The 26,193-nt window shown below is 38.4% G+C and overlaps 1 protein-coding gene across 1 annotated transcript in view; it reads left to right on the top strand.

The window, feature by feature from the left end:
- LOC112633712 (probable ATP-dependent DNA helicase HFM1) overlaps positions 1-26,193 on the top strand; it is a 130,305-nt gene that overhangs the window by 61,776 nt on the left and 42,336 nt on the right. Inside the window, exons 22-24 of the mRNA XM_025400580.1 lie at positions 21,398-21,489; positions 23,736-23,842; positions 23,938-23,985. Coding sequence (XP_025256365.1) covers positions 21,398-21,489; positions 23,736-23,842; positions 23,938-23,985 — 247 coding nt within the window. The remainder of the gene's footprint in view (positions 1-21,397; positions 21,490-23,735; positions 23,843-23,937; positions 23,986-26,193) is intronic.

Here is a 26,193-nt window from a genome sequence, read left to right as displayed (position 1 = left end):
TCTTTGCTATTGTGAATAGTGCTGTTGTGAGTAGTGCTGCAGTAAACATACATGTGCATGTGTCTTTATAGCCGCGTGATTTATAATCCTTTGGGTATATACCCAGTAATGGGGTGGCTGGGTCAAATGGTATTTCTAGTTCTAGATCCTTGAGGAATCACCACACTGTCTTCCACAATGGTTGAACTAGTTTAGAGTCCCACCAACAGTGTGAAAGCGTTCCTATTTCTTCACATCCTCTCCAGCACCTGTTGTTTCCTGACTTTTTAATGATCGCCATTCTAACTGATGTGAGATGCTATCTCACTGTGGTTTTGATTTGCATTTCTCTGATGGCGAGTGATGATGAGCATTTTTTCATGTGTCTGTTGGCTGCATAAATGTCTTCTTTTAAGTAATGTCTTTTCATTTCCTTCACCCATTTTTTGATGGTGTTTTTTTTTTCTTGTAAATTTGTTTGAGTTCTTTGTAGGTTCTGGATATGAGCACTTTGTCAGATGGCAGATTGCAAAAATTTTCTCCCGTTCTGTAGGTTGCCTGTTCACTCTGATGGTAGTTTCTTTTGCTGTGCAAAAGCTCTTTAGTTTAATTAGATCCCATTTGCCAATTTTGGCTTTTGTTGCCATTGCTTTTGGTGTTTTAGTCATGAAGTCCTTGCCCATGCCTATGTCCTGAACAGTATTGCCTAAGTTTTCTTCTGGGGTTTTTATGGTTTTAAGTCTAACATTTAAGTCTCTAATCCATCTTGAATTAATTTTAGTATAAGGTGTAAGGAAGGGATCCAGTTTTAGCTTTCTGCATATGGCTAGCCAGTTTTCCCAGCACCGTTTATTAAATAGGGAATCCATTCCTTATTTCTTGTTTTTGTCAGGTTTTTCAAAGATCAGATGGTTGTAGATGTGTGGTATTATATCTGAGGGTTCTGTTCTGTTCCATTGGTCTATATCTATTTTGGTACCAGTACCATGCTGTTTTGGTTACTGTAGCCTTGTAGTATAGTTTGAAGTCAGGTAGTATTATGTCTCCAGCTTTGTTCTTTTCGCACTGGATAGTCTTGGCAATGCGGGGTCTTTTTTGGTTCCATATGAACTTTAAAGTAGCTTTTTCCAAATCTGTGAAGAAAGTCATTGGTAGCTTAATGGGGATGGCATTGAATCTATAAATTACCTTGGGCAGTATGGCCATTTTCATGATATTGATTCTTCTTATCCATGAGCATGGAATGTTCTTCCATTTGTTTGTGTCCTGTTTTATTTCACTGAGCAGTGGTTTGTAGTTCTCCTTGAAGAGGTCCTTCACATCCCTTGTAAGTTGCATTCCCAGGTATTTTATTCTTTTTGAAGCAATTGTGAATGGGAGTTCACTCATGATTTGGCTCTCTGTCTGTTGTTGGTGTATAAGAATGCTTGTGATTTTTGCACATTGGTTTTGTATCCTGAGACTTTGCTGAAACTGCTTATCAGCTTAAGGAGATATTGGGCTGAGACAATGGGGTTTTCTAAATATACAATCATGTCATCTGCAAACAGGGACAATTTGACTTCCTCTTGTCTTAATTGAATATCCTTTATTTCTTTCTCCTGCCTGATTGCCCTGGCCAGAACTTCCAACACTATGTTGAATAGGAGTGGTGGTGAGAGAGGGCATCCCTATCTTGTGCCAGTTTTCAAAGGGAATGCTTCCAGTTTTTGCCCATTCAGTATGATATTGGCTGTAGGTTTGTCATAAATAGCTGTTTTTATTTTGAGATACGTTCCATCAATACCGAATTTATTGAGAGTTTTTAGCATGAAGGGCTATTGAATTTTGTCAAAGGCCTTTTCTGCATCTATTGAGATAATCATGTCATTTTTGTTTTTGGTTCTGTTTATATGCTGTATTACGTTTATTAACTTGTGTATGTTTAACCAGCTTTGCATCCCAGGTATGAAGCCCACTTGATCATGGTGGATAAGCTTTTTGATGTGCTGCTGGATTCAGTTTGCCAGTATTTTATTGAGGATTTTTGCATTGATTTTAATCAGGGATATTGGTCTAAAATATTCTTTTTTTTTGTTATGTCTCTGCCAGGCTTTGGTATCAGGATGATGTTGGCCACATAAAATGAGTTAGGGAGGATTCCCTCTTTTTCTATTGATTGGAATAGTTTCAGAAGGAATGGTACCAGCTCCTCCTTGTACCTCTGGTGGAATTCAGCTGTGAATCCATCTGGTCCTGGACTTTTTTTGGTTGGTAGGCTATTAATTATTGCCTCAATTTCAGAGCTTGTTATTGGTCTGTTCAGGGATTCCACTTCTTCCTGGTTTAGTCTTGGGAGAGTGTATATGTCCAGGAATTTATCCACTTCTTCTACGTTTTCTTGTTTATTGGCATAGAGTTGTTTATAGTATTCTCTGATGGTAGTTTTTATTTCTGTGAGGTTGGTGGTGATATCCACTTTATCATTTTTTATTGCATCTATTTGATTCTTCTCTCTTTTCTTCTTAGTAGTCTTGCTAGCAGTCTATTAATTTTGTTGATCTTTTCAAAAAACCAGCTCCTGGATTCATTGATTTTTTGGAGGGTTTTTTGTGTCTCCATCTCCTTCAGTTCTGCTGTGATCTTAGTTATTTCTTGCCTTCTACTAGCTTTTGAATGTGTTTGCTCTTGCTTCTTTAGTTCTTTTAGTTGTGATGTTAGGGTGTTGATTTTAGATCTTTCCTGCTTTCTCTTGTGGGCATATAGTACTATAAATTTCCCTGTACACACTGCTTTAAATGTGTCCCAGAGATTCTAGTATGTTGTATCTTTGCTCTCATTGGTTTCAAAGAACATCTTTATTTCTGCCTTCATTTCGTCATGTACCCAGTAGTCATTCAGGAGCAGGTTATTCAGTTTCCATGTAGTTGAGTGGTTTTGATTGAGTTTCTTAATCCTGAGTTCTCGTTTGATTGCACTGTGGTCTGAGAGATAGTTTGTTATAATTTCTGTTCTTTTACTTTTGCTGAGGAGAGCTTTACTTCCAACTATGTGGTCAATTTTGGAATAAGTGCAGTGTGGTGCTGAGAAGAATGTATATTCTATTGATTTGGGGTGGAGAGTTCTGTAGATGTCTATTTGGTCCGCTTGGTGCAGTTGAGTTCAATTCCTGGATATCCTTGTCAACTTTCTGTCTCGATCTGTCTGATGTTGACAGTGGAGTGTTAAAGTGTCCCATTATTATTGTGTAGGAGTCTAAGTCTCTTTGTAAGTCTGTAAGGACTTGCTTTATGAATCTGGGTGCTCCTGTATTGGGTGCATATGTATTTAGTATAGTTAGCTCTTCTTGTTGAATTGATCCCTTTACCATTATGTAATGGCCTTGTTTGTCTCTTTTGATCTCTGTTGGTTTAAAGTCTGTTTTATCAGAGACTAGGGTTGCAACCGCTGCCTTTTTTTGTTTTCCATTTGCTTGGTAGATCTTCCTCCATCCCTTTATTTTGAGCCTGTGTGTGTCTCTGCATAAGATATGGGTCTCCTGAATACAGCACAGTGATGGGTCTTGACTGTTTATCCAATTTGGCAGTCTGTGTCTTTTAATTGAAGCATTTAACCCATTTACATTTAAGGTTAGTATTGTTATGTGTGAATTTGATCCTGTCATTATGATGTTAGCTGGTTACACTCTGCACAATATTATCCAGGAGAACTTCCCCAACCTAGCAAGGCAGGCCAACATTCAAATTCAGGAAATACAGAGCACACCACAAAGATACTCCTCGAGAAGAGCAACTCCAAGACACATAATTGTCAGATTCACCAAAGTTGAAATGAAGGAAAAAATCTTAAGGGCAGCCAGAGAGAAAGGTCGGGTTACCCACAAAGGGAAACCCATCAGACTAACAGTGGATCTCTCGGCAGAAACTCTACAAGCCAGAAGAGAGTGGGGTCCAATATTTATCATTCTTAAAGAAAAGAATTTTCAACCCAGAATTTCATATCCAGCCAAACTAAGTTTCATAAGTGAAGGAGAAATAAAATCCTTTACAGACAAGCAAATGCTAAGAGATTTGTCACCACCAGGCCTGCCCTTCAAGAGCTCCTGACGGAAGCACTAAACATGGAAAGTAACAACCAGCACCAACCACTGCAAAAGCATGCCAAAATATAAGGACCATTGATGCTAGGAAGAAAGTGCATCAACTAATGATTCCATTCTTTTTTATGGCTGCATAGTAATCCATGGTTTATGTGTACCACATTTGCTTTATGCAGTCCACCATTGATGAGCATCTAGGTTGAGTCCATGTTTTGGCTATTGTGAATAGTGCTGTGATTACCATAGGTGTACACATGTCTTTATGTTAGAATAATGTATATTCCTCTGGGTATATACCCAGTAATGGGATTGCTGGGTTGAATGATAGTTCAAAGTTCTTTGAGAAGTCTTCAAACTGCTTTCCACAGTGGTTGTAGTAATTTACATTCACACCAGCACTGTGTAAGCATTGCCTTTTCTCCACAGTCTCACCAACATCTGTTATTTTTTTACTTTTTATAGTAATGGCCATTCTAACTGGTGTGAGATGATATATCATTGCAGTTTTGTTTTGCATTTCCCTAGTGATGAGTGATGTTAACCATTTTTTCATACGCTTGTTGGTCACATATATGTCTTTTTTGAGTAATGTTTGTCCTTTGCCCATTTTAAAAATAGAATTGTTTATAATTTGCTTATTAATTTGTTTAAGTTCCTTGTAGATTCTGGGTAGACCTTTGTCAGATGCGTGGTTTGCAAATAGTTTTTCCCATCCTGTGCATTGTCTGTTTGCTCTGTTGATAGTTTCTTTTGCTGTGCAAAACTCTTTAGTTAAATCCCACTCAACAATTTTTGGTTTTGTTACATTTGCTTTTGAAATCTTTGTCATGAAATTTTTGCCAGGACCTGTGTCCAAAATGATATTTCCTAGGGTTTCTTCTATGCTTTTTAAAAAATCATTTTAGGTTTTACATTTAAGTCTTTAGTCCATCCTGAGTTGATTTTTATATGTAATGAAAGGAAGGGGTCCAGTTTTAATCTTCTGCATATAACTAACCCGTTGTCCCAGTACTATTTATTGAATAGGAATCGTTTCCCTTTTGCTAGTTTTTGTTGACTTTGTCAATGATCAGATGGTTGTAGGTGTGTGGCTTTATTTCTGGGTTCTCTAACATGCTCCATTGTTTTGTGTATCTGGTTTTGTACAGTACCATGCTGTTTTGGTTACTCTATCCTTATAGTATAGTTTGAAGTGAGGTAGTGTGATGCGTCTGGCTTTGTCTTTTTTACTTAGAATTGCTTTGACTATTCAGGCTCTTTTTTGGTTCCACATCGATTTTAGAATAATTTTTGCAAATTCTGTGAAAAATGTCATTGGTAGGTAGTTGATAGAAATAGCATTGAATCTGTAAATTGCTTTGGGCATTGTGGCCATTTTAACAATATTGATTCTTCCTATCCATCAGCATGGAATGTTTTTTACATTTGTTTGTATTGTTTCTGATTTCTTTGAGCAGTGTTTTGCAATTCTTATTGTAGGGTCTTTCACCTTTCTGGTTAGCCATATTCCTAAGCATTTGATTCTTTTTGTGGCTATTGTGAGATCGTGTTCTTGATTTGGCTCTCAGCTTGCATGTTATGTATAGAAATGTTACTGACTTTTGTGCACTGATTTTGTAAACTGAAACTTTGATGAAGTTGTCTATCAGATCAAGGAGGCTTTTGGCAGAGACTCTGGTGTTTTCTAGGTATAAAATCATATCATCTGCAAAGAGAGATAGTTTGACTTCCTCTTTTCCTATTTGGGTGCCCTTTATTTCTTTCTCTTGACTGGTTGCTATGGCTAGGATTTCCAATACTGTGTTGAATAGAAGTGGTGAGAGTGAGCATCCTTGTCTTGTTCTGGTTCTCAAGGGGAGTGCTTCTAGCTTTTGCCTTTTCAGTATGATGTTGGCTGTGGGTTGGTCATAGATGGCTCTTACTATTTTGTGGTATATTATTTCAATACCCAGTTTGTTGAGGGTTTTGAACATGAATGAATATTGAATTTTATCAGAAGCCTTTTCTACATCTATTGAGATAATCATGCGGTATTTGTCTTTAGTTGTGTTCAGGTGATGAATCACATTTATTGATTTGTGTATATTGAACCAACCTTTCATCCCGATAATAAAGCCTACTTCATTATGGTGGATTAACTTTTTGATGTGCTTCTGGATTTGATTTGCTAGTATTTTGTTGAGGATTTTTGCATCTATGTTCATCAGGAATATTCACCTGAAGTTTGTTTGTTTGTTTTTTTTTTCATTATGCCTGTGCCAAAACTCGGATGCCAAGTTTTGGTATCCGAATGATACTGGCCTCATAGAATGAGTTAGGGAGGAGTCCCTCCTCCTCAAATGTTTGGAATAGTTTCAGTAGGATTGGTGCTAGCTCTTCTTTATATATGTGGTAGAATTTGGCTGTGAATCTGTCTGGTCCAGGGCTTTTTCTTGGTGATAGTCTTTTTATTTCTGATTCAGTTTTGAAACTTGTTATTGGTCTGTTCAGGGTTTCAGTTTCTTCCTGGATCAGTCTTGGGAGGTTGTGTTTCCAGGAATCTATCTGCCCATTTCTTCTAGGTTTTCTACTTTGTATAAAGGTGTTCATGATAGTTTGTTTTTTTGTTTTTTGTTTTTGTGTTTCTGTGCGATTGGTGGTCTTGTCTTCTTTGTTATTTCTGATTGTGTTTATTTGTCTAATTTCTGTTTTTTTGTTTGTGATTCTAGCTAGCAGTCTATCAATCTTACTTATTCTTTCAAAGAACCAATATCTGGTTTTGTTGATCATTTGTGTGGTTTTATGTGTCTCAATTTTGTTCAGTTCAGCTCTGATTTTGGTTATTTCTATTCCTCTGCCAGCTTTGGGGTTGATTTGCTCTTGCTTTTCGAGTTCCTTTAGGTGTGATATTAGTTAGGTTTTTAATGTGATACTTCTAGCTTTTTTGATGTATTTAGTGTTGTAAACTTTTAACGTTGTTTTACCTGTGTATCAGAGATTCTGCTATGTTCTACCTTTGTTTTCATCAGTTACAAAGAATATCTTGATTTCTGCCTTAAGTTCATTATTTACAGAAAAGTCTTTCAGAAGCATGTTGTTTAATTTCCATATAATTGTATGACTTTGAAAGATCTTCGTATTGATTTCTGTTTTTACTGCATTGTGGTCTAAGAGTGTGCCTGGTACAATTTTGGTTTTTTTGAATTTGTTGAGAATTGCTTTATAACTGAGTGTGTGGTTGATTTTAAAGTATGTTTCATGTGCAGATGACAAGAATGTATATTTTGTTGTTGTTGGATAAAGTGTTCTGTAGATGTCTGTTAGGTCCGTTTGGTCAAGTGTCAAGTTTAGGTTCTGAATATTTTTATTTGTTTTCTGCCTTGATGATCTGTCTAGTACTGTCAGTGGGGTGTTGAAGCCTCCCAACATTGTGTAGGTATCTAAGTCTCTTTGTAGGTCTATAAAAATTTGTTTTATGAATCTGTGTGCTCTAGTATTAGATGCATGTATATTTAGAATAGTTAAATCTTCTTGTTGTATTGAACTTTTCATCATTATCAGTGTCCTTCTTTGTCCTGTTTGATAGTTATGGTGTAAAGTCTGTCTTGTCTGAAATTAGAATAGCAACCCCTGCTTTTTTTGTTTTCCATTTGCTTGGTAGATTTTTCTCCATCTCTTTACTTTAAGCCTGTGGGAGTCATTGCATATGAGATGGGTCTCTTGAAGACAGCATACAGTTGGGTTTTGCTTCTTTATCCAACTTGTCACTCTGTGCCTTTTAAGTGGGGTATTATAGCCTGTTTACATTCAAGGTTAATACTGATATGTGTAGATTTGTCATTATGTTGTTATGTAGACTTGTTATGTTATGTTATGTAGTTGCTTTATAGTGTCAATGGTCTAGATACTAAAGTGTGTCTTTGTGGTGGCCAGTAATGGTCTTTCATTTCTATGTTTAGTACTGTGTTAAGGACCTCTCATAAGGCAGGTCTGGTGCAAACAACTCCCTTTGCTTATCTGAAAAGGATTTTGTTTCTCCTTCATTGATGAAGCTTAGTTTGGCTGGATATGAAATTTTTGGTTGGAGTTTCTTTTCTTTAAGAATGCCAAAGCTGGGCACAGTGACTCATGCCTGTAATCCCGGCACTTTGGGAGGCTGAGGCAGGAGGATTACTTGAGCCCAGGAGTTTGAGACCAGTCTGAGCAATATTGTGACACCTTGTCTCCCCAAAAAATTTTTCTAAAAATTAGCTGAGCATGACGACATGTGCCTGTAGTCCCAGCTACTTAGGATGCTGAGGTGGCAGGATCACTTGAACCTGGGAGAAGGAGGTTGCAGTGAGCCAAGATTGCACCACTGCCATCCATCCTGGGTGACAGAGTAAGACCCTGTCAAAGAAAATGCTTAATATAGGCCCTCAAACTCTTCTGGCATGTAGGATTTTTGCTGAAAGATCTGCTGTTAGCTTTGTATGTTTCCCTTTGTAGGTAACCTACCCCTTCTGTCTAGCTGCCCTTAATATTTTTTCTTTCCTATTGACCTTGGAGAATGTCATGACTATGTGTCTAAGAGGATGGCTGTTCTATGTAGTATCTCACTGGGGCTCTGTGAATTTTCTGAATTTGAATGTTGACCCCTCTAGCAAGATCAGGGAAATGTTTTGAACCGTGTTCTCCATTATATTTTCCAAGTTTCTTGCTCGCTCTCTCCCTCTCTTTCAGGGCTACCAATGAGTTTTAAATTTTGGTCTCTACATAATCCCGTATTTCTTGGGGATTTTGTTCATTCTTTTTTATTCTTTTTTCTGTATTTTTCTCCGACTGAGTAGGTTTGAAGACCTGGTTTTTGAGCTCTGAGATTCTTTCCTCAGCTTGGTTTATTCTGCTGTTAATACTTCCAATTCTATTATGAAATTCTTGCAGTGAGTTTTTCAGCTCTATCAGATCAGTTTGGTTCTTTCTTAAAATGGCTATTTTGTCTTTCGTCTGTTGATCATTTTACTGGGTTCCTTAGATTTCTTGGGTTGGGCTTCAACTTTCTGCTGAACCTTGGTGATCTTCATTGCCATCCAGATTCTGAATTCTAGGTCTGTCATTTCAGCCACTTTAGCCTGGTTAAGAACCATTGCTAGGGAGCTATGTGGTTGTCTGAAAGTAAGAAAACACTCTGGCATTTTGAGTTGCCAGAGTTCTTGCTTTCTGGCAAGAACATCAGCCCAGACAAATTGTTTTTCATCTGTCTGGGCTGATATTCCTTTACTATTTGAAGTTGCTGTCCTTCAGATGGGGCTTTTTCCTTTATATTCTTTGATGCCATTGAGATTTACTGTGGCATAAGTCGGGTTTAGTTGACTGGCTTTGTTTCTGGATGATTTGAGAGGGTTCGGGCTCAGCTTAGTGCTCCTGGGCTGCATGTTCATGGCTTTTGTTTGCTGGCCCCTTGAGGTTAAGTTCCTCCTATACTGGAGGGTTAGAGGTGTTCCTGGTTCACTGGCAACCACACTTCAATGCGGCAGTGGCAGAAGGGTCCACACTCATGTGTAATGCCAATAGTGGCTGGGTAGTAGCACAGTGAGGTCTGGGCATGTGCATCAGTGGTGGTGGCACAGCAGGGTCCATGTTTACAGTGTATCAGCAGTGACAAGACAGCAGCATAGTGGGGTCTGCATGTACCAGTGGTGCACTGGTGAGGGTGGGGCTGTGGTGCCAAGGTCCTTGCACCATGTGCATGCTAGTAAAGCGATTTGGGGAGGCCATGGTTGAGTGCATGCCAGTAGAGTAGTTGGGGGAGGCTGCAGACAGATGTGTGCTGGCAAAGCAGTGTGAGGAGGCTGTTGGTGGGTGTGCATCGGCAGGGTCCATCTGATGGTTAAGTGGCACGTGCTGGTTAAGGAGCTATGGTGGTGGCCACAGGAAGTACCCCAGTTGGGCATCTGAGGCCACATTGCAAGTGAGCGCTAAAGGGGCTGGCAGACAGGGGGCACTCAGATAAGACTGGCCCCATCACATGGACAAGACTGCCCTGCTCTGTCTAGCTCCAACAGTCAACAGAGGCCAAAGCCACTTAGAGGAGCATGGCAGGCCTTGGGGGCTTGGCGTTGCTGACTGTACTCCACTATAGCCATTCCTGTGCCAAACCCTTTGGGCTCCACACAGGGTGGAGTCCTCTCCCTGCCACTTCTCCAGGCAGTTGTCTCTGCCAACTTAAATGTCTGCGGAGGTCATGAGGTCTTCTGCATCTAAGATTCCAGAGGTCCATGACAAGAGTGGGCCACTCCTCACCTCTTTAACTCACCCCTTCCCCAGGAGCCACCAGGGGCTGGGAATGAGTCCTGGTACTTGGCAGCCCAGTGCAGTGTTCCCAGCTTCTACCCAGGGTCTGTGTCCTCCCTCCAACCACCCTCAATGACTTCCTTCTGCAGATCTGCTTCGAGTGTGCTGGTCTTCCTGATGGTCTGCTCTCTTGGTGGGAGATGCTCTTCCTGGCTGTGTCTAGTCGGCTGTCTTGTTTCTCCTCCTCTTTTCTCAGTTCCTGGAGGATGGAAGCCTGAGTTAAGTGTGCCAACATGATCAGATTCTCTTGGGTGTTCTCTTCCTTTACACACAGTCACCTTCTTGCTGTGTGCTCACATGATTTCTTATTTGTGCATGTAATTTCTTGGCTTTTCTGGTGTTCCAGAGTTCTCCCTATGGATCTCCTAGTATCTGCAGGTCACAGGGTGACAGAGGCTGCAGCCAAGTCACCTGAGGCCTCCCAGAAAAAAGGGGATGCAACACTGGAGACGGGACTCTGAGCTTCCCCATCAAATTGTGGAAGATGCTGCACCATGCTGGGTTTGAAATTTCTTAGCCTGTTATTAATGTAGATGTAATTTTCTTATATAGTATTTCTAATTAATTCATTTTTATGACTTCTTATTCCTTCATATTACTTATACTTTATTTTGTCTCTTTGAGTTTATTTTTTGTATATCAGTTTTTAGTTTGTATGTTCCTATAATTCTGCTTCATATAGTTTTTGCTTTTTATGTTGTAATCATAATACTCAAGTATCTAGGTATTTTCATCTGTATGTTTGAATTGAGGTTTTTACCTGTTTTGTCAGGTAATGTGTACTGAGAGAAGGGTTCAAAAGGCCAATTTTTTTTCTCTTCAGCTGTTCTTGTACATGTGCAGATGTGCAGGTTTGTTACAGGTAAACATGTGGCGTGGTGTTTTGCTGCACAGATCATACCATCGCCTACGTATCAACCAGCATCCATTACCTATTCTTCCTGGTGCTCTCCTTCCCCTCGCCCTCCCCAACAGGCCCCAGTGTGTGTTGTTCCCCACAATGTGTCCACGTGTTCTCATTGTTCAGCTCCCATTTATAAGTGAGAACATGCGGTGCTTGTTTTCTGTTCCTGTGTTAGTTGGCTGAGGATAACGGCTTCCAGCTCCATCCATTTCCCTGCAAAGGACATATCTCATTCCTTTTCATGGATGCATAGTATTCCATTGTGTATATGTACCACGTTTTCTTTATGCAGTCTTTCATTTATGGGGATTTAGGTTCATTCCATGTCTTTGATACTGTGAATAGTGCTGCAGTGAACATACGTGTGCATGTCTCTTTACAAAAGAATGATTTGTATTCCTTTGGGTATATACCCAGCAATGGGATTGCTGGATCAAATGGTATTTCTGGTTCTAGGTCTTACAGGAATCACCACACTGTCTTCCACAGTGGTTGAAGTTATTTACACTCCCACCAACAGTGTAGAAGCATTCCTTTTAATCTGCAACCTTCCCGCCTTCTGTTGTTGAATTTCTACTGTGAATTTAAGAAAGATTAACCTTCTAAAGATAGGTGGTAACTGCAAGAGTCTGCAAGAGTCATTAAACTGGGATGCAGATCTTACCTCTTTGAAGGATAGGGATAGAGGGAAAGAAGAAAGGAAGGGATAGAGGGAAGTAGGAAAGGAAGGGATGGAGGTAAGGAGAGAAAGGGAAGGAGGTTAGGAAAGAATGTGAGGGGAGGGAGGGAACATGGTGGGGCAGAGAGGGAGAAAGTATGGGAGGAAGGAAGGATGGGATGGAGGAAGGGATGTTTTTAGACAACTTATAATTGAATCCAGTAACTCTGGAAGGAAGAGAGAAGGAAAGGAGGGAGGGAGAGGGAGATAGATCTTAGCCTGCAAGGAGGGAGGGAGGCAGGGATCTTAGCTTGCAAGAAGGGAGGGAGGAGGGGAAGGCAGGAGGGATTTTAGCCTCCAAGGAGGATGGGAGAGAGAAAGCCCTTGGAGGATCTTAATTGCAAGGAGGGAAGGAGAAAGGGAGAGAGGGAGGGAGAGAGGGGTCTTAGCCTGAAATGCAATCCAAAGAACATTTGGCAAAGTTTATAGGAACTCTCATAGATCTACCTTAGCATCCCTGCCATGCTCAGTCATTCGTTGGGGGCATCTCATGAAAGTATGATCTTGGTGTAAACATGATGATGATTCAGAGCAGAGCAACTGGGGCCATCAGTCACTGACACTTCTTGCAGTAGGAGGTCTGAAGGGTACATTCTCATGACCCCCATGCTCCCCACCACTCTATTTTATGACCTTTACTTTGAATTATCCTGAATTTCCTATGTGAATGTTAATCATTCAGTAGCTATATTGATAGCAAGTTGTTTCTTTATTTCCTCCCTTTACTTGCAAATCTTTAAAAATTTCTTTTCATTCCCTCTGCTTTGACTCATTTTCCTTATGCTTTCCTTTCTAGGTTATGTTTTTCTGTCTTACCTAGGAAAGCTTCATCTCTACTAATAAGCCAACAAGTATTAAGTCTTTTCTTAAAACCTTTCATTTTCTCTAGCAGGAAGAAACCTTATATTAACTTATAAATATCTAGGGTAAGAGGACCATCTTTAAATATACTGCAATGGTTAACTAGTTCCCTTGATAATCATAATCTTGATATCTCACACACTTCTCTCAGAAGCTCCCTTTTATGAACTAATCCATTATTCTCATGTTAGCTGAACATATTCACCAGTCTCCTAATTGAGAGCCTGGCTACTTCTCTATTCCTTATTGTTAGTTTTATCTATTGTACCATGTCCTTGATGCTTGTAACTCTGTTGGAATGCCAAAAATCTTTTCTTCTTCAGCAAAACATTTAGCACATACATAAATGTTAGCCCTTTCCTTGAGAAGCAGTATGCTACTTTCTTCTTCCCAGCTGTTTTCTGTGTGTTCATAAGGCTTGAAATTCTTTGGAATGTTTTCAGACAACTTGTAATTGAATCCAGTAACCTGTTTCTTTTTTTGTTTGTTTGTTTGGTTTTGTTTTTGAGATAGGGAGTCTTGCTCTGTCAACCCAGGCTAGAGTGCAGTGGCACAATCTTGGCTCACTGAAACCTCCACTTTCTGGGTTCAAGTGATTCTCCTGCCTCAGCCTCCCGAGTAGCTGAGATTACAGGTGCCTGCCACTGCACCCAGCTAATTTTTGTATTTTTAGTAGAGACAGGGTTTCACCGTCTTGACCAGGCTGGTCTCGAACTCCTGACCTCATGATCCACCCGCCTCGGCCTCCCAAAGTGCTCAGATTACAGGTGTGAGCCAACGCGCCTGGCCAAATCCAGTAACCTCTTAAGTGAATTCCATTTCATCAGTTACTTACCCCCACTTCTCCCATATTCCTACCCACAACCAATCTGCTGTTCTTTTTCTGAAATAACTTATTTTCAGAATCCAATTTAATTAAAATATTGCTCAAGAATTTTAAGTGATCAAATCAAATCTAAAATATCATCTCTTTTAATATCATTTGAGGGCTCTTTCAGGGCCTCTCTAGTCTATCATTAGTCTTGTTTTAATAATAAAATTAGGTAACACTTATAAAATATTAGGCACCATGCTAAGTACTATATACCTATTTTTAATTGCACCTAATCTTCTCCACAACAAACTTCTGTGGTGGGTAGTTTTATTATTCCCCCATTACATTAAGAAACTGGTCACGTAACTTGTACATGATCACTTGCCTACCTTATAAGAGGAGGAGCAGGGATTCTAATCAACTCTGTTTGATCAGGACTCATAATCACTATCAAGCTATATGTTTTTCCAGCCATCATTATAGTATTCTAAAGATAGTCTTTCTAACTTTACTCTTTGGATAAACAATATTTTCCCCAAGGTCATAATGGCATTATTTCCTCTCTACCAAAGCATATTAGTCACTTAAAAAACCCTTCTGAAGACCCATTATTTGTAGTAGGCCATTCTACACTGACCATTCCTCTTAGATTTGATTTCCTCCATACTCAGGTTTTTATGTAAATACTAACATTAGCCGATTTTTTGTCCTCTAGGTACTTGGCATGTGGTTATCTTCCAACCAACCTGTAAGTTCTGGAGATTGTGTCTTCTACATTTTTTGGTGTGTCTTTTGTGCCTGGTGGCATTACAGGCACAAAGTGCATGTTAAGAAAATATTTTAAATTATTTTTAAATTTTTGTGGGTAAATAGTAAGTATATATTTATAGAGTTCATGAGATATTTTGGTACAGGTATGCAATGCGTATAATCATATCATGGAAAATCCATCCCCTCAAGCATTTATCCTTTGTGTTACAGGCAATCAAATTATACTCTTTAAGTTATATTAAAATGTACAGTCAAATTATTATTGACTATAGTCACCCTATTATGCTATCAAATACTAGGTCTTATTCATTGTTTCTGTTTTTTGTTTTTTGTTTTTTTCCTTCTTTGTACCCATTAACCATCCCCACCAACCTCCTCTCCACCCTCCCACTACCCTTCCCAGCCTCTGGTAACCATCTTTCTACTCTCTATGTCCATGAGTTCAATTATTTTGATTTTCAGATTCCACAAATAAGTAAGAACATGCAATGTTGGTCTTTCTGTGCCTGGCTTATTTCACTTAGCATAATGACCTGGGCTTCCATCCATGTTGTTGCAAATGATAGGATCTCATTCTTTCTGTGGCTAATACTCCATTGTGTGTATGTACCACATTTTCTTTATCCATTCATCTGTTGATGGACACTAAGTTACTTCCAAATCTTGGCTATTGTGAACAGTGCTGCAATAAACACTGAGAGTGTAGATAACTCTTTGATATAATGATTTCCTTTCTTTTGGGCATATACTCAGCAGTGGGATTGCTGGATCATATAGTAGCTCTTTTTTTAGTTTTTTGAGGAACCTCCAATATATTTTATCCATTGTGGTTGTACTAATTTACATTCCCACCAATAGTGTATAAGGGTTCCCTTTTCTTCATGTCTTCACCAGCATTTATTATTGCCTGTTATTTGGATAAAAGCCATTGTAACTGGGGTGAGATGATATCTCATTGTACTTTTGATTTGCATTTCTCTGATGATCAGTGATGTTGAGCACCTTTTCATATGCCTGTTTATTGTTTGTATGTCTTCTTTTGAGAAATGTTGATTCAAATCTTTTGCCCATTTTTCAACTGGATTATTAGATTTTTTCCTATAGAGTTGTTTGAGCTCCTTATATATTCTGGGTATTAATCTTTTGTTAGATGGGTAGTTTGCAAATATTTTCTCCCATTCTGTGGGTTTTCTCTTCACTTTGTTGATTATTTCCTTTGCTGTGTAGAAGATTTTTAACTTGATATGTTCCCATTTGTCCATTTTTGGTTGCCTGTGCTTGTGGGGTATTACTCAAGAAATTTTTGCCCAGACCAATGGCCTGGAGAGTTTCCCTAATATTTTTCTTGTAGTAGTTTTGTAGTTTGAGTTGTTAGATTTAAGTATTTACTCCATTTTGATTTGATTTTTATATATGTCAAGAGATAGGGGGTCTAGTTTCATTTTTCTGCATGTGGATATCCAGTTTTCCCAGCACCTTTTATTGAAGAGACTGTCTTCCCTAATGTATGTACTTGGCACCTTTGTCAAAAATGAGTTCACTGGATGTGTATGGATGTCTTTCTGGGTTCTTTATTCTGTTTCGTTGATCAATGTGTCTGTTTTTATGCCAGTACCATGCTGTTTTGGTTACTATAGCTCTGTAGTATAGTTTGAAATCAGGTGTTATGATTCCTCCAGTTTTGTTCTTTTTGCTTAGACTAGCTTTGGCTATTCTGGATCTTTTGTAGTTCCATATAAATTTCAGGATTTTTTTTTTTCTCTTTCTGTGAAGAATGTCATTGGTATTTTGATAGGGATTGCACTGAATCTCTGGATTGCTCTGTGTAGTATGGAAATTTTAACAATATTGATTTTTCCAATCCATGAACATGGAATATTTTTTCATTTCTTGGTGTCCTCTTCAGTTTCTTTCATCAGTGTTTTACAGTTTTTGTGTTTTCTTGTTTGTTTGTTTTTGAGATGGAGTCTCCCTCTGTCGCCCAGGCTAGAGTGCAGTGGTGTGATCTCGGCTCATTGCAACCTCCGCCTCTCATGTTCAAACAATTCTCCTGCCTCAGCCTCCTGAGTAGGTGGGATTATAGGCGCCTGCCATCACGTCCAGCTAATTTTTGTATTTTTAATAGAGATGGGGTTTCGCCATGTTGGCCAGGCTAGTCTCAAACTCCTGACTTCAAGTGATCTGCCCGCCTTTGTCTTCCAAAGTGCTGGGATTACAGGCGTGAGCCACTGCAATCAAACAGTGTTTTATAGTTTTAATTACAAAGATCTTTCACTTCTTTCATTAATTTCTAGATATTTAATTTTAGTTGTGGCTATTATAAATGGGATTACTTTTTTATTTCTTTTTCAGCGTTTTCACTGTTGGCATATAGGAATGCTACTGATTTTTATATGTCGATGTTGTATCCTGCAACGTTACTGAATTTGTTTATTATTTCTGACAGTTTTCTTGTGGATTCTTTATGTTTTTCCAAATATAAGATTATTTCATCTGCAAACAAGGATAATTTGACTTCTTCCTTTCCAAGTTGAATGTCCTTTATTTATTTCTCCTATCTGATTGCTACAGCTAGGACTTCCAATACTATGGTGAATAACAGTGGTGAAAGTGGGCATCCTTGTCATATTCCATATCTTAGAGGAAAGCTTTTCCATTTGTCCCCATTCAGTATGATACTAGCTGTGGGTCATGATAGATGGTTTTATTATTCCTTCTATACCCAGTTTTTTGAGGATATTTATCATGAATGGATGTTGAATTTTATCAAATGCTTTTTCAGCATCAATAGTGATTTTTGTTCTTTATTGTCTTGATATGATGTATCACATTGGTTGATTTGCACATGTTGAACTATCCTTGCATCCCTGGGATAAACCCCACTTAATCATGTTGAATAATCTTTTCAGTGTGTTGTTGAATTTGGTTTGCTAGTATTTTGTTGAGGGTTTTTGCATCAATATTCATCAAAGATATTGGCCTCTAGTTTCCCTTTTTTGATATGTCTTTGTCTAGTTGTGGTATCAGGGTAATAACGTCCTAGTAGAGTAAGTTTGGAAGTATTCCCTCCTCCTCTATTTTTTGAAACAGTTTCAGTAGGATTTGTGTTAGTTCTTCTTTAATTGTTTGGTAGAATTCAGCAGTGAAGCCATTGAGTCCCAGGCTTCTCTTTATAGGGAGACTTTATCATGGCTTCAGTGTCATTACTTACTATTTTTCTGTTCAGCTTTTGGGTTTCTTCATGGTTCAATCTTAGTAGGTTGTATGTGTCTAGGAATTTGCTCATTTCTTCTAGATTTTCCAATTTATTGGCTTTTCCAACTTAGTGGCTCCTAGTAGCCACTAATGATCCTTTGAATTTGTATGGTATCAGTTGTAATGCCTCCTTTTTCATCTCTGATTTTATTTATTTGGATCTTTTCTTTTTCTTCTTAGTCTAGCTGAAGGTTTGTCAATGTTGTTAAACTTTTCTGAAAACCAATACTCTTGTTTCATTGGTCTTTTGTATTGTTTCCTTCATTTCAATTTTATTTCTGCTCTGATATTTATTATTTCTTTTCTTCTGCTAATTTTGTGTTTGATTAGAACTTGCTTTTCTGGTTCTTTAAGATGCATCATTAAGTTTTTTATTTGACATATTTCTTCTTTTTTGATGTAGGCACTTGTAGCAAGAAACTTTCCTCTTCATACTACTTTTGCTGTATCCTATTGGCTTTGGTATGTTGTGTTTCCATTATTATTTGTTTCAAGAAATTTTTCAATTTTCATCTGAATTTCTTCATTGACCTACTGCTCATTTAGGAGCATGTTGTTTAATTTCTATGTATTTGTATAGTTTCCAGAATTATTTTTGCTATTTATTTCTAGTTTTATTCCAGAAGATGCTTGATATTATTTCAATTTTTAAAACTGTTTTAAGATCTGTTTTGTGACCTAACATATGGTCTCTCCTTGAATGGCCCATGTGCTGATGAGAAAGATGTGTATTCTGTAGCTGTTGGATGAAATGTTTTGTAAATATCTATTAGGTCCATTTGGTCTATAGTGCAGATTAAATTTGATGTTTCTTTGTCGATTTTCTGTGTGGATGATCTGTTCAGTGCTGAAAGTGGGGTGTTGAAGTCTCCAGCTATCATCATATTGGGGCCTATTTCTCTCTTTATCTCTAATAATATTTGCTTTATATATCTGGGTGCTCCTCACTACAACTTCCACCTCCCAAGCTCAAGCAACCCTCCTACCTCAGCCCCCGAAGTAACTGGGATCACAGGCATGTGCCACCATTCCCGATTAATTTTTTTGTAGTTTTGGTAGAGATGGGGTTTTGCCATGTTGCTCACACTTGTCTCAAAGTGCTGAGTTCAGGAAATCCTCCCGCCTTGGCCTTGCAAATTTCTTGGGATTACAGGCGTGACCCGTTCTGCCCAGCCTCAGTCTGTGTATTTTTATTGGAGAGTTTAGTCCATTTACATTCAATGTTGTTATTGATAAGTAGGAACTTACTCCTGACATTTTGTTACTTGTTTTCTGGTTGTTTTACGGTCTTCTCTTCCTTCTTTCTGTCTTTCCTGTCTTACGTTCAGTGAAGGTGATTTTCTCTGGTGGCATGCTTTAATTTCTTGCTTTTTATTGTTCGTGTGTCTGTTTTATGTTTTTCAATTTGAGGTTACCATGGGGTTTGCAAATCCTGTCTTATAAACCATTATTTCACATTGATGATAACTTAACACTGATTGCCTAAACAAGCAAACAAAAATGTAAAAAGAAAAATAATAAACACTCTACACTTTAACTTCTACCCCATGCTTTTTACCTTTTTCTTGTTTCCCTTTACATCTTATTATTCTATGTCTTGGAAAGCTGTTGTAGCTATTATTTTTGATTGCTTCATTATTTAGTCTATTTAAGTCAAGACAAGTTTACACACCACAATTACAGTGTTATAATATTCTGTTTTTCTGTGTGCTTACTATAACCAGTGAGTTTTGTACTTTCAAATGATTTTTTTCTTGCTCATTAACATCCTTTTCTTTCAGATTGAAGAACTTCCTTTAACATTTCTTAGAGAACAGGTCTGGTGTTGATGAAATCCCTCAACTTTTGTTTGTCTCGGAAGGTCTTTATTTCACCTTCACCATTAAAGGACATTTTCACCAGACATACTATTCTAGAGTAAAAGGGTTTTTTTTTTTTTTTTTCTTTAGCACTTTAAATATGTCATGCCACTCTCTCATGGCCTGTAAGGTTTCCGCTGAAAAGTCTGCTGCCAGACACATTGGAGCTCCATTGTATGTTATTTATTTCTTCCTGCTCTTAGGATCCTTTCTTTATCCTTGACCTTTGGGAGTTTGATTATTAAATACCATGAGGTAGCCTTCTTTGGGTTAAATCTGCTTGATATTCTATAACATTCTTTTATTTGAATGTTGATATCTTTCTCTGTGTTTGGGATGTTCTCTGATACTATGCCTTTGAATAAACTTTCTACCCCCATCTCTTTCTATACCTCTTCTTTAAGGCCAATAACTCTTAGATTTGCCCTTTTGAGGCTATTTTCTATATCTTGTAGGTGTGCTTCATTTTTTTAAAATTATTTTTTCTTTTGTCTCCTCTGACTATGTATTTCCAAATAGCCTGTCTTCAAGCTCACTTCTTCTTTCTTCTGCTTGATCAATGTTGCTTTTAAGATACTCTGACGCATTCTTCAGCATGTCATTGCATTTTTCAACTCTAGGATTTCTGTTTAATTCTTTTTGATTATTTCAATCTTTTTGTTAAATTTATCTGATAGAATTCTGAATCCTTCCTCTGTGTTTTCTTGAATTTCTTTGAGTTTCTTCAAAACAGCTATTTTGAATTCTCTGTCTGAAAGGTCATATATCTCTCTTTTTCTAGGATTGATTCCTCCTGCCTTATTTAGTTCATTTTGGTGAGGTCATGTTTTCCTGGAGGTGTTCGTTGGTGTCTGAGCATTCAGAAGCTAGGTATTTATTCTAGTCTTCACAGTCTGGGCTTGTTTTTGCCTCTCCTTCATGAGAAGACTTTCCAGGTATTCACAGGAACTTTGTCCATAAACCCAATTATGCTGTGGTTTATGCAGATTCGTAGACCTACCACCTCGGTGGTCATGGATAAGACCGAGAAGAATTCTCTGGGCTAGCAAAGACTCTTGTTTTTTTCCCTTACTTTCTCCCAAAAATACTGATTCTGTCTCTGTGCTGAGCCACTTGTAGTTGGGGCTATGCTGATGTAAGCACTCTGTGGGTACCACCACTGGGACTGTGCTGGGTCAGACCTGAAGCCAGCACAGCACTGGGCCTTGCCCAAGGCCTTTCCCTTTGGGACGGTGAGTTCCCCCAGGTCCTAGGTGTATCCAGAGATACTGTCTGGGAGCCAGGGATTGTGGAGTCAAAAACCTTAGCAATTTATGTAGTGTTCTATTCTATTGTGGCTAAGCTAGCACTCAAACCAAAACACACATTCCTTATCACTCTTTCCTCCCCTTTCCACAGGCAGAAGAGTCACCACCTTTGCTGGTGCTCAGGGAGTTGTGCCAAGTCATCACTGATGTTCACTTAAAGCCCAAGGGCTCTTCTGTCAGCTTATAGTGAATGCTGCCAGGCCTGGGGCTCATCCTTCAAGGCAGTAGGCGCCCCTCTCGCCCAGGGCAGGTCCAGAAATGCTGTCTAAGAGCCTAGGCCTGGACTTGGAGACCCCAGGAGCCTCCTTGTTGCTCTACCCAACCATGACCAAGCTGATACCTGATTTTTGATTCTTGTGACAGTGCTTTTGTGTGTGCATATTGTTGTTAAAATGTGGTGTTCCCATAGCAGGGACCAATGGTCTAGGCTTCTGTTCTGCCATCTTGCTTCTCCTCCCTTCAGGAAATGTTTGTTAAACAAAAAAAGAAGTTGTTTCAGCTGATGAGGGGAGCGTTCATTTTTCCATCTTTTCTTACAGAAGCAGGAAGATTGATGGCTTGGTATTATATTACATTTGAGACGGTGAAGAAATTTTATACAATCAGTGGAAAAGAAACCTTATCAGATCTGGTAAATTAATTTTCACTAGAAAATAAATATATAATGATAGAGTATAAAATAATATTTGAGAAACAACTAATTTGTGTATCTCATATAATTTGGGAATGAATGAGCAGAAAAGAAAGCATTTCTAAGAATGCTTATGTTTCCTCTGGTATAATTCTGATCATGAGATATGGAATAATTCTTAGAATATATTATATTTTCTATTTTAACTCTTAGGCTAAGAAAATTTATATACAAAACTAAAGTAGGTATGGCAACTGCTTTACAACTTAGGTGATAATGCTAATTACCTTGGTAGTGGCTACAGAATGTAATAATATGTAAGAAAGATTCCAAGATGATGTGGTGTGATATATTAGGAAAGTCTGCCATGAGCGAAGGACAATGAGTTGCATGCAGCATGTGTGCCACGTACTTGCAACCCTTCCCTAAATCTTTTGGGTCAGAATAGTGAGAACAATGGAAATAGAATAGTATTGGTGATGACCCAGATAAAAGAACTGACTGTAGAGAAAATGAGAATAATAACAGGTTATGCTAAAATGTCCACAATGGGGTAACTTTGCAGCTGCAGCAGTGAACAGAACCATAGGCATGTCATTGGTACATACTAATTGCATTGGTCCTTTCTCCCTTTACTTAGGACATGGATGTGAAACAATATTTATAAAAGAAACTATTTACTCTCAAATTTAAGCCATTCATTTTTATTAAAATATCTAATTTGATTACTGTGGTAAGATTATTATAGTAAAAATTACACAGTAGATTTCCAGTTATGATTGAGGAGTCACATAAACAACAATTGATGAAAGATAGAAGGTTTGTATTTTTGTGTAAACATTATTCTTAACTAAGGAGAAATCAAAGAGTCGAAAACACCCACTATTAACATTAACTCATCTGATCTGGAGTTTAGCAAGTGTGTAAGAAAATTAAAACAAGTGTTAGTTCCATTTTAGATATGTGGGAAACCAAAGCACAGAGACTGCTTTGTTTGTCATCCGGCAGAAGTAGGCTCTAGAATCCAAATTTCCTAGTATCTAAAACATTCTTTCTATGACTAAATTATCCTCAGTTGAGATAATGATTTGCAAACTATAGAACAGAATAGTAGTAGTAGTAGTGTTACTGGCGGGGGTCCTTGCTCCCAGAGCTCCCAAGATGGTAGTGGGCTGCTTCCAAAATGGTGGCAGGCAACTTCCAGGATGGTGGCAAGCCTCATGTTCTCTGACCTGGGGTTCTTGGCCTCACAGATTCCAAGGAACGGAATCTTGGGCCATGCAGTGAGTGTTATAGGTCTATTAGAAGCCGTGTTCCCAGAAGAGAACCGTTCAACCCAGTGACTAGTGTTCAGCTCGATTAGGACAAACCCAGGCACTTAGCCATGCAGGAACAACGGCAAGCCTTTAGCCCAATTGGGAGTGGCAGTGGGCGCCTTGCTGGATCAGGACACCCTGCTGGATCTGGAGGGATGGAAGTCAGCTGTGGGTCTGCCACAGCAGCTAACAGCAGTGGTGGATGGCGAGCAAAGCTCAGCTAGAGCTCCAGAAGTAACAAAACACGGACCAGAAGAGTGCAGTTGCAAGATTTAATAGAGTAAAATAGAGTGAAGACAGGGCTCCCATATAAGGGGAGGGGACCCAAAGTGGGTTGCCATAGCTAGCTGGAATGCTTGGATTTCTTTCCTGATCCTTGTCCCTCCACTGTGCTCTCAGGCAATAGATGATTGGCTATTTCTTTACCTTCTGTTTTGCCTAATGAGCATTTTAGTGAGCTCTCTGATTGGTCGGGTGTGGGCTGAGTTGCAAGCCCCATGTTTAAAGGTGGATGCGGTCACCTTTCCAGCTAGGCTTAGGGGTTCTTAGTCAGCCTAGGAAATTTCAGCTAGTTCTGTCTCTCAGTAGTAACAAAATCAATGTTTATTGAGGACTTATTTATTACTATGTGATAGGCAGTGGGCTAGATATTTTAAATTCTATCTTTTTAATCTTTAAAGTCTTATTGGTATAGTCCTGGTGTCTAATGCAGTGTCTGGTATATAATAGGAGTTTGTAAGCATTTGTTAGTGAATGAATGAATCCTTAAAGAAGCAAAATGTATAAAGCAGGTTTTTAACTCTGTTATGTTGATTGATAAAACTGTGATGGTTTAAGGCAGTATGAAAAATAAATAAATGTGGAGAAAGGATGAGAGGATATAAACAAAAAATAGACTTCATTAAATGGACAACTGCTGAAATGTTATAGGTTACACTGATAGCCGGCTGCAAGGAATTTCTAGATATACAGTTAAGGATAAATGAAAAGAAAACACTGAATACTTTGAACAAAGATCCCCATCGGATAACTATCAGGTACAGAAATTGCATATGTTTTAAATAATTTTAAGAGGTTTTATTTAATTAAAATAAATAATAATACATGTTTTGCCATGTGGTTTTATTTACAGATTTCCAATGGAAGGAAGAATTAAAACAAGAGAAATGAAAGTAAATTGGTAAAGATGATTCATACTTATGAAAGTTTTCTTTTTTTGGTTTTAAAACATATTTTAAATTTGTTTTTCTTAATACAGAAAAAATTACATAAAAATGAGTTAGAATGTGGATGTGAAATTAATTTCTTAGAACTCTCAGACTTTAAAATTGATGATTTGTGAATGCTTTTTCTTAACAAACATTTGTTCAGAGTGTATTCTGTTGAGGCAAGGTGGACGGTTGAAAGCAGACATGCTTCTTATGCTTCTCATTGTCAGGAGCTTTCAAGTTAGCTTGAATGAGAGTAATACATTTGTATTATTTGTAAATTGTGGACAGTATGAAAACCTGTGTAATAAATGTCTACTGAATGGTAGTGGCATTCTGGGAGAGACAAAGAGTAAAAGCAAAATCATTAGTAAAGGAGTGTATATGTGACAGTGGATGACTATTCTGCCAAAAATGGGGAGTTTGTACAGAGATTAGTAATTGAAAGAGTAAATTAAGGTTACACTGTAATTTGTGACTTTTAGCAGTTTGCAATCACAAATGCAATGATACTGTTCTCTGTTATGCTAAGTGCTTGGCTTTCTGAGGATGTAGGTCTTAGTGTTATGTAATTTAAGGTGAAATGATCTTTTTTAATGTGGCTCAATAAAACCAATTAGCCAAAGAATTTATTTTTCCTCCATAGCTAGAGGAGGCCATTCTTTCTTTGGGATTCTTCCTGACATCTCATTAAATTTTATCTTCCAAATACCTTTAAGTCTATAAAATAGTCTTCTCATTGTTGTTTACAATTCATCAGGCAGATTTGTAGCATGTACCACTGAAGTTAATGTTTATTTTCTTAGCTGTACTTCTATATTCAAACATTTATTTCTATAAATTCATATATCCTTAGAGATCATAGTAAATAAACTTAAGAGATCATAGAGCCCAATCCTCTCATTTTACAAATGACATAAATGATGCCCATATAAGTTATGACTTCACCAAGGTTATGTTGCTGTCTAGAACTCTTGATTTTCTCATTTTTCCCCCCAGTATACTGTGTTGCATAAATTATTGAGTCAAATTAAATCAAGTATTTTTCCACACTCATTTTCATGGGAACACTTTATTTGAACTTTCAGTGCTTCCATTAACTTTGCCTTGGCCGGGCGCAGTGGCTCAAGCCTGTAATCCCAGCACTTTGGGAGGCCGAGACGGGCGGATCACGAGGTCAGGAGATCGAGACCAGCCTGGCTAACATGGTGAAACCCCGTCTCTACCAAAAAAATACAAAAAACTAGCCGGGCGAGGTGGCGGGCGCCTGTAGTCCCAGCTACTCGGGAGGCTGAGGCAGGAGAATGGCGTAGACCCGGGAGGCGGAGCTTGCAGTGAGCTGAGATCTGGCCACTGCACTCCAGCCTGGGCGACAGAGCGAGACTCCGTCTCAAAAAAAAAACAAACAAACTTTGCCTTAAATTGGGTAGTATATTCTTTTGATTGAAGCTGTCAGATTTTAAAGTTTATTATACTTTATAATTTTTTTATACATGTCATAATTTAGATTCCCATTATCATTTCACGCCTTTGTGCATCTTGTTTAAGCATAGCCAAGAAGAGAGAATGTGTGTATGTGTGGGATAGGGGATTCTTAATCCAAAATTTATAGTCTTTTGGTAGGTGTTGATGGCTAATAGTTACCTTTTTCATGGCTTTATCATATCCCTGTTACTTTGCTGAACTTCAAATCTGTTCTTCTCCAAGTAGATGTTAATCCTCTTAGTTTAGGATTTTATCTTTCAAATTTCTGGTTTCCGCCCTTTTTATTTTATTTATTTATTTATTTATTTATTTGGAGACAGAGTGTTGCACTGTGGCCCAGGCTCACGTGCAATGGCATGATCTCGGCTCACTGCAACCTCTGCCTCCCAGGCTCAAGTGATTCTCCTGCCTCAGCTTCCAGAGTAGGTTTCACCATGTTGGCCAGTCTGGTCCCGAACTCCTGACCTCAAAAGTGATCCGCCTGCCTCAGCCTCCCAAAGTGCTAGGATTACAGGTGTGAGTCAGCGTGCTTGACTCTGCCCTTTTAATTTAAGGCTATTTTTAAATTCTTCCTAGCTTTAATTCCTAGGTCTTCCCTCTTCAGCACTAGCTCTGTTTTCTTTAACTGGTATTTTTCAGTGAACTGACAGGGTATGATATGGAGCCACCATACAAAGCCCTGGACTTCCCAACTC

This window comes from Theropithecus gelada, chromosome 1 (genome assembly GCF_003255815.1).
Source record: "Theropithecus gelada isolate Dixy chromosome 1, Tgel_1.0, whole genome shotgun sequence".
NCBI lineage: Eukaryota > Metazoa > Chordata > Mammalia > Primates > Cercopithecidae > Theropithecus > Theropithecus gelada.
Note: the sequence above shows the minus strand (reverse complement) of the source record. Positions and strands in the feature narration are given on the sequence as shown.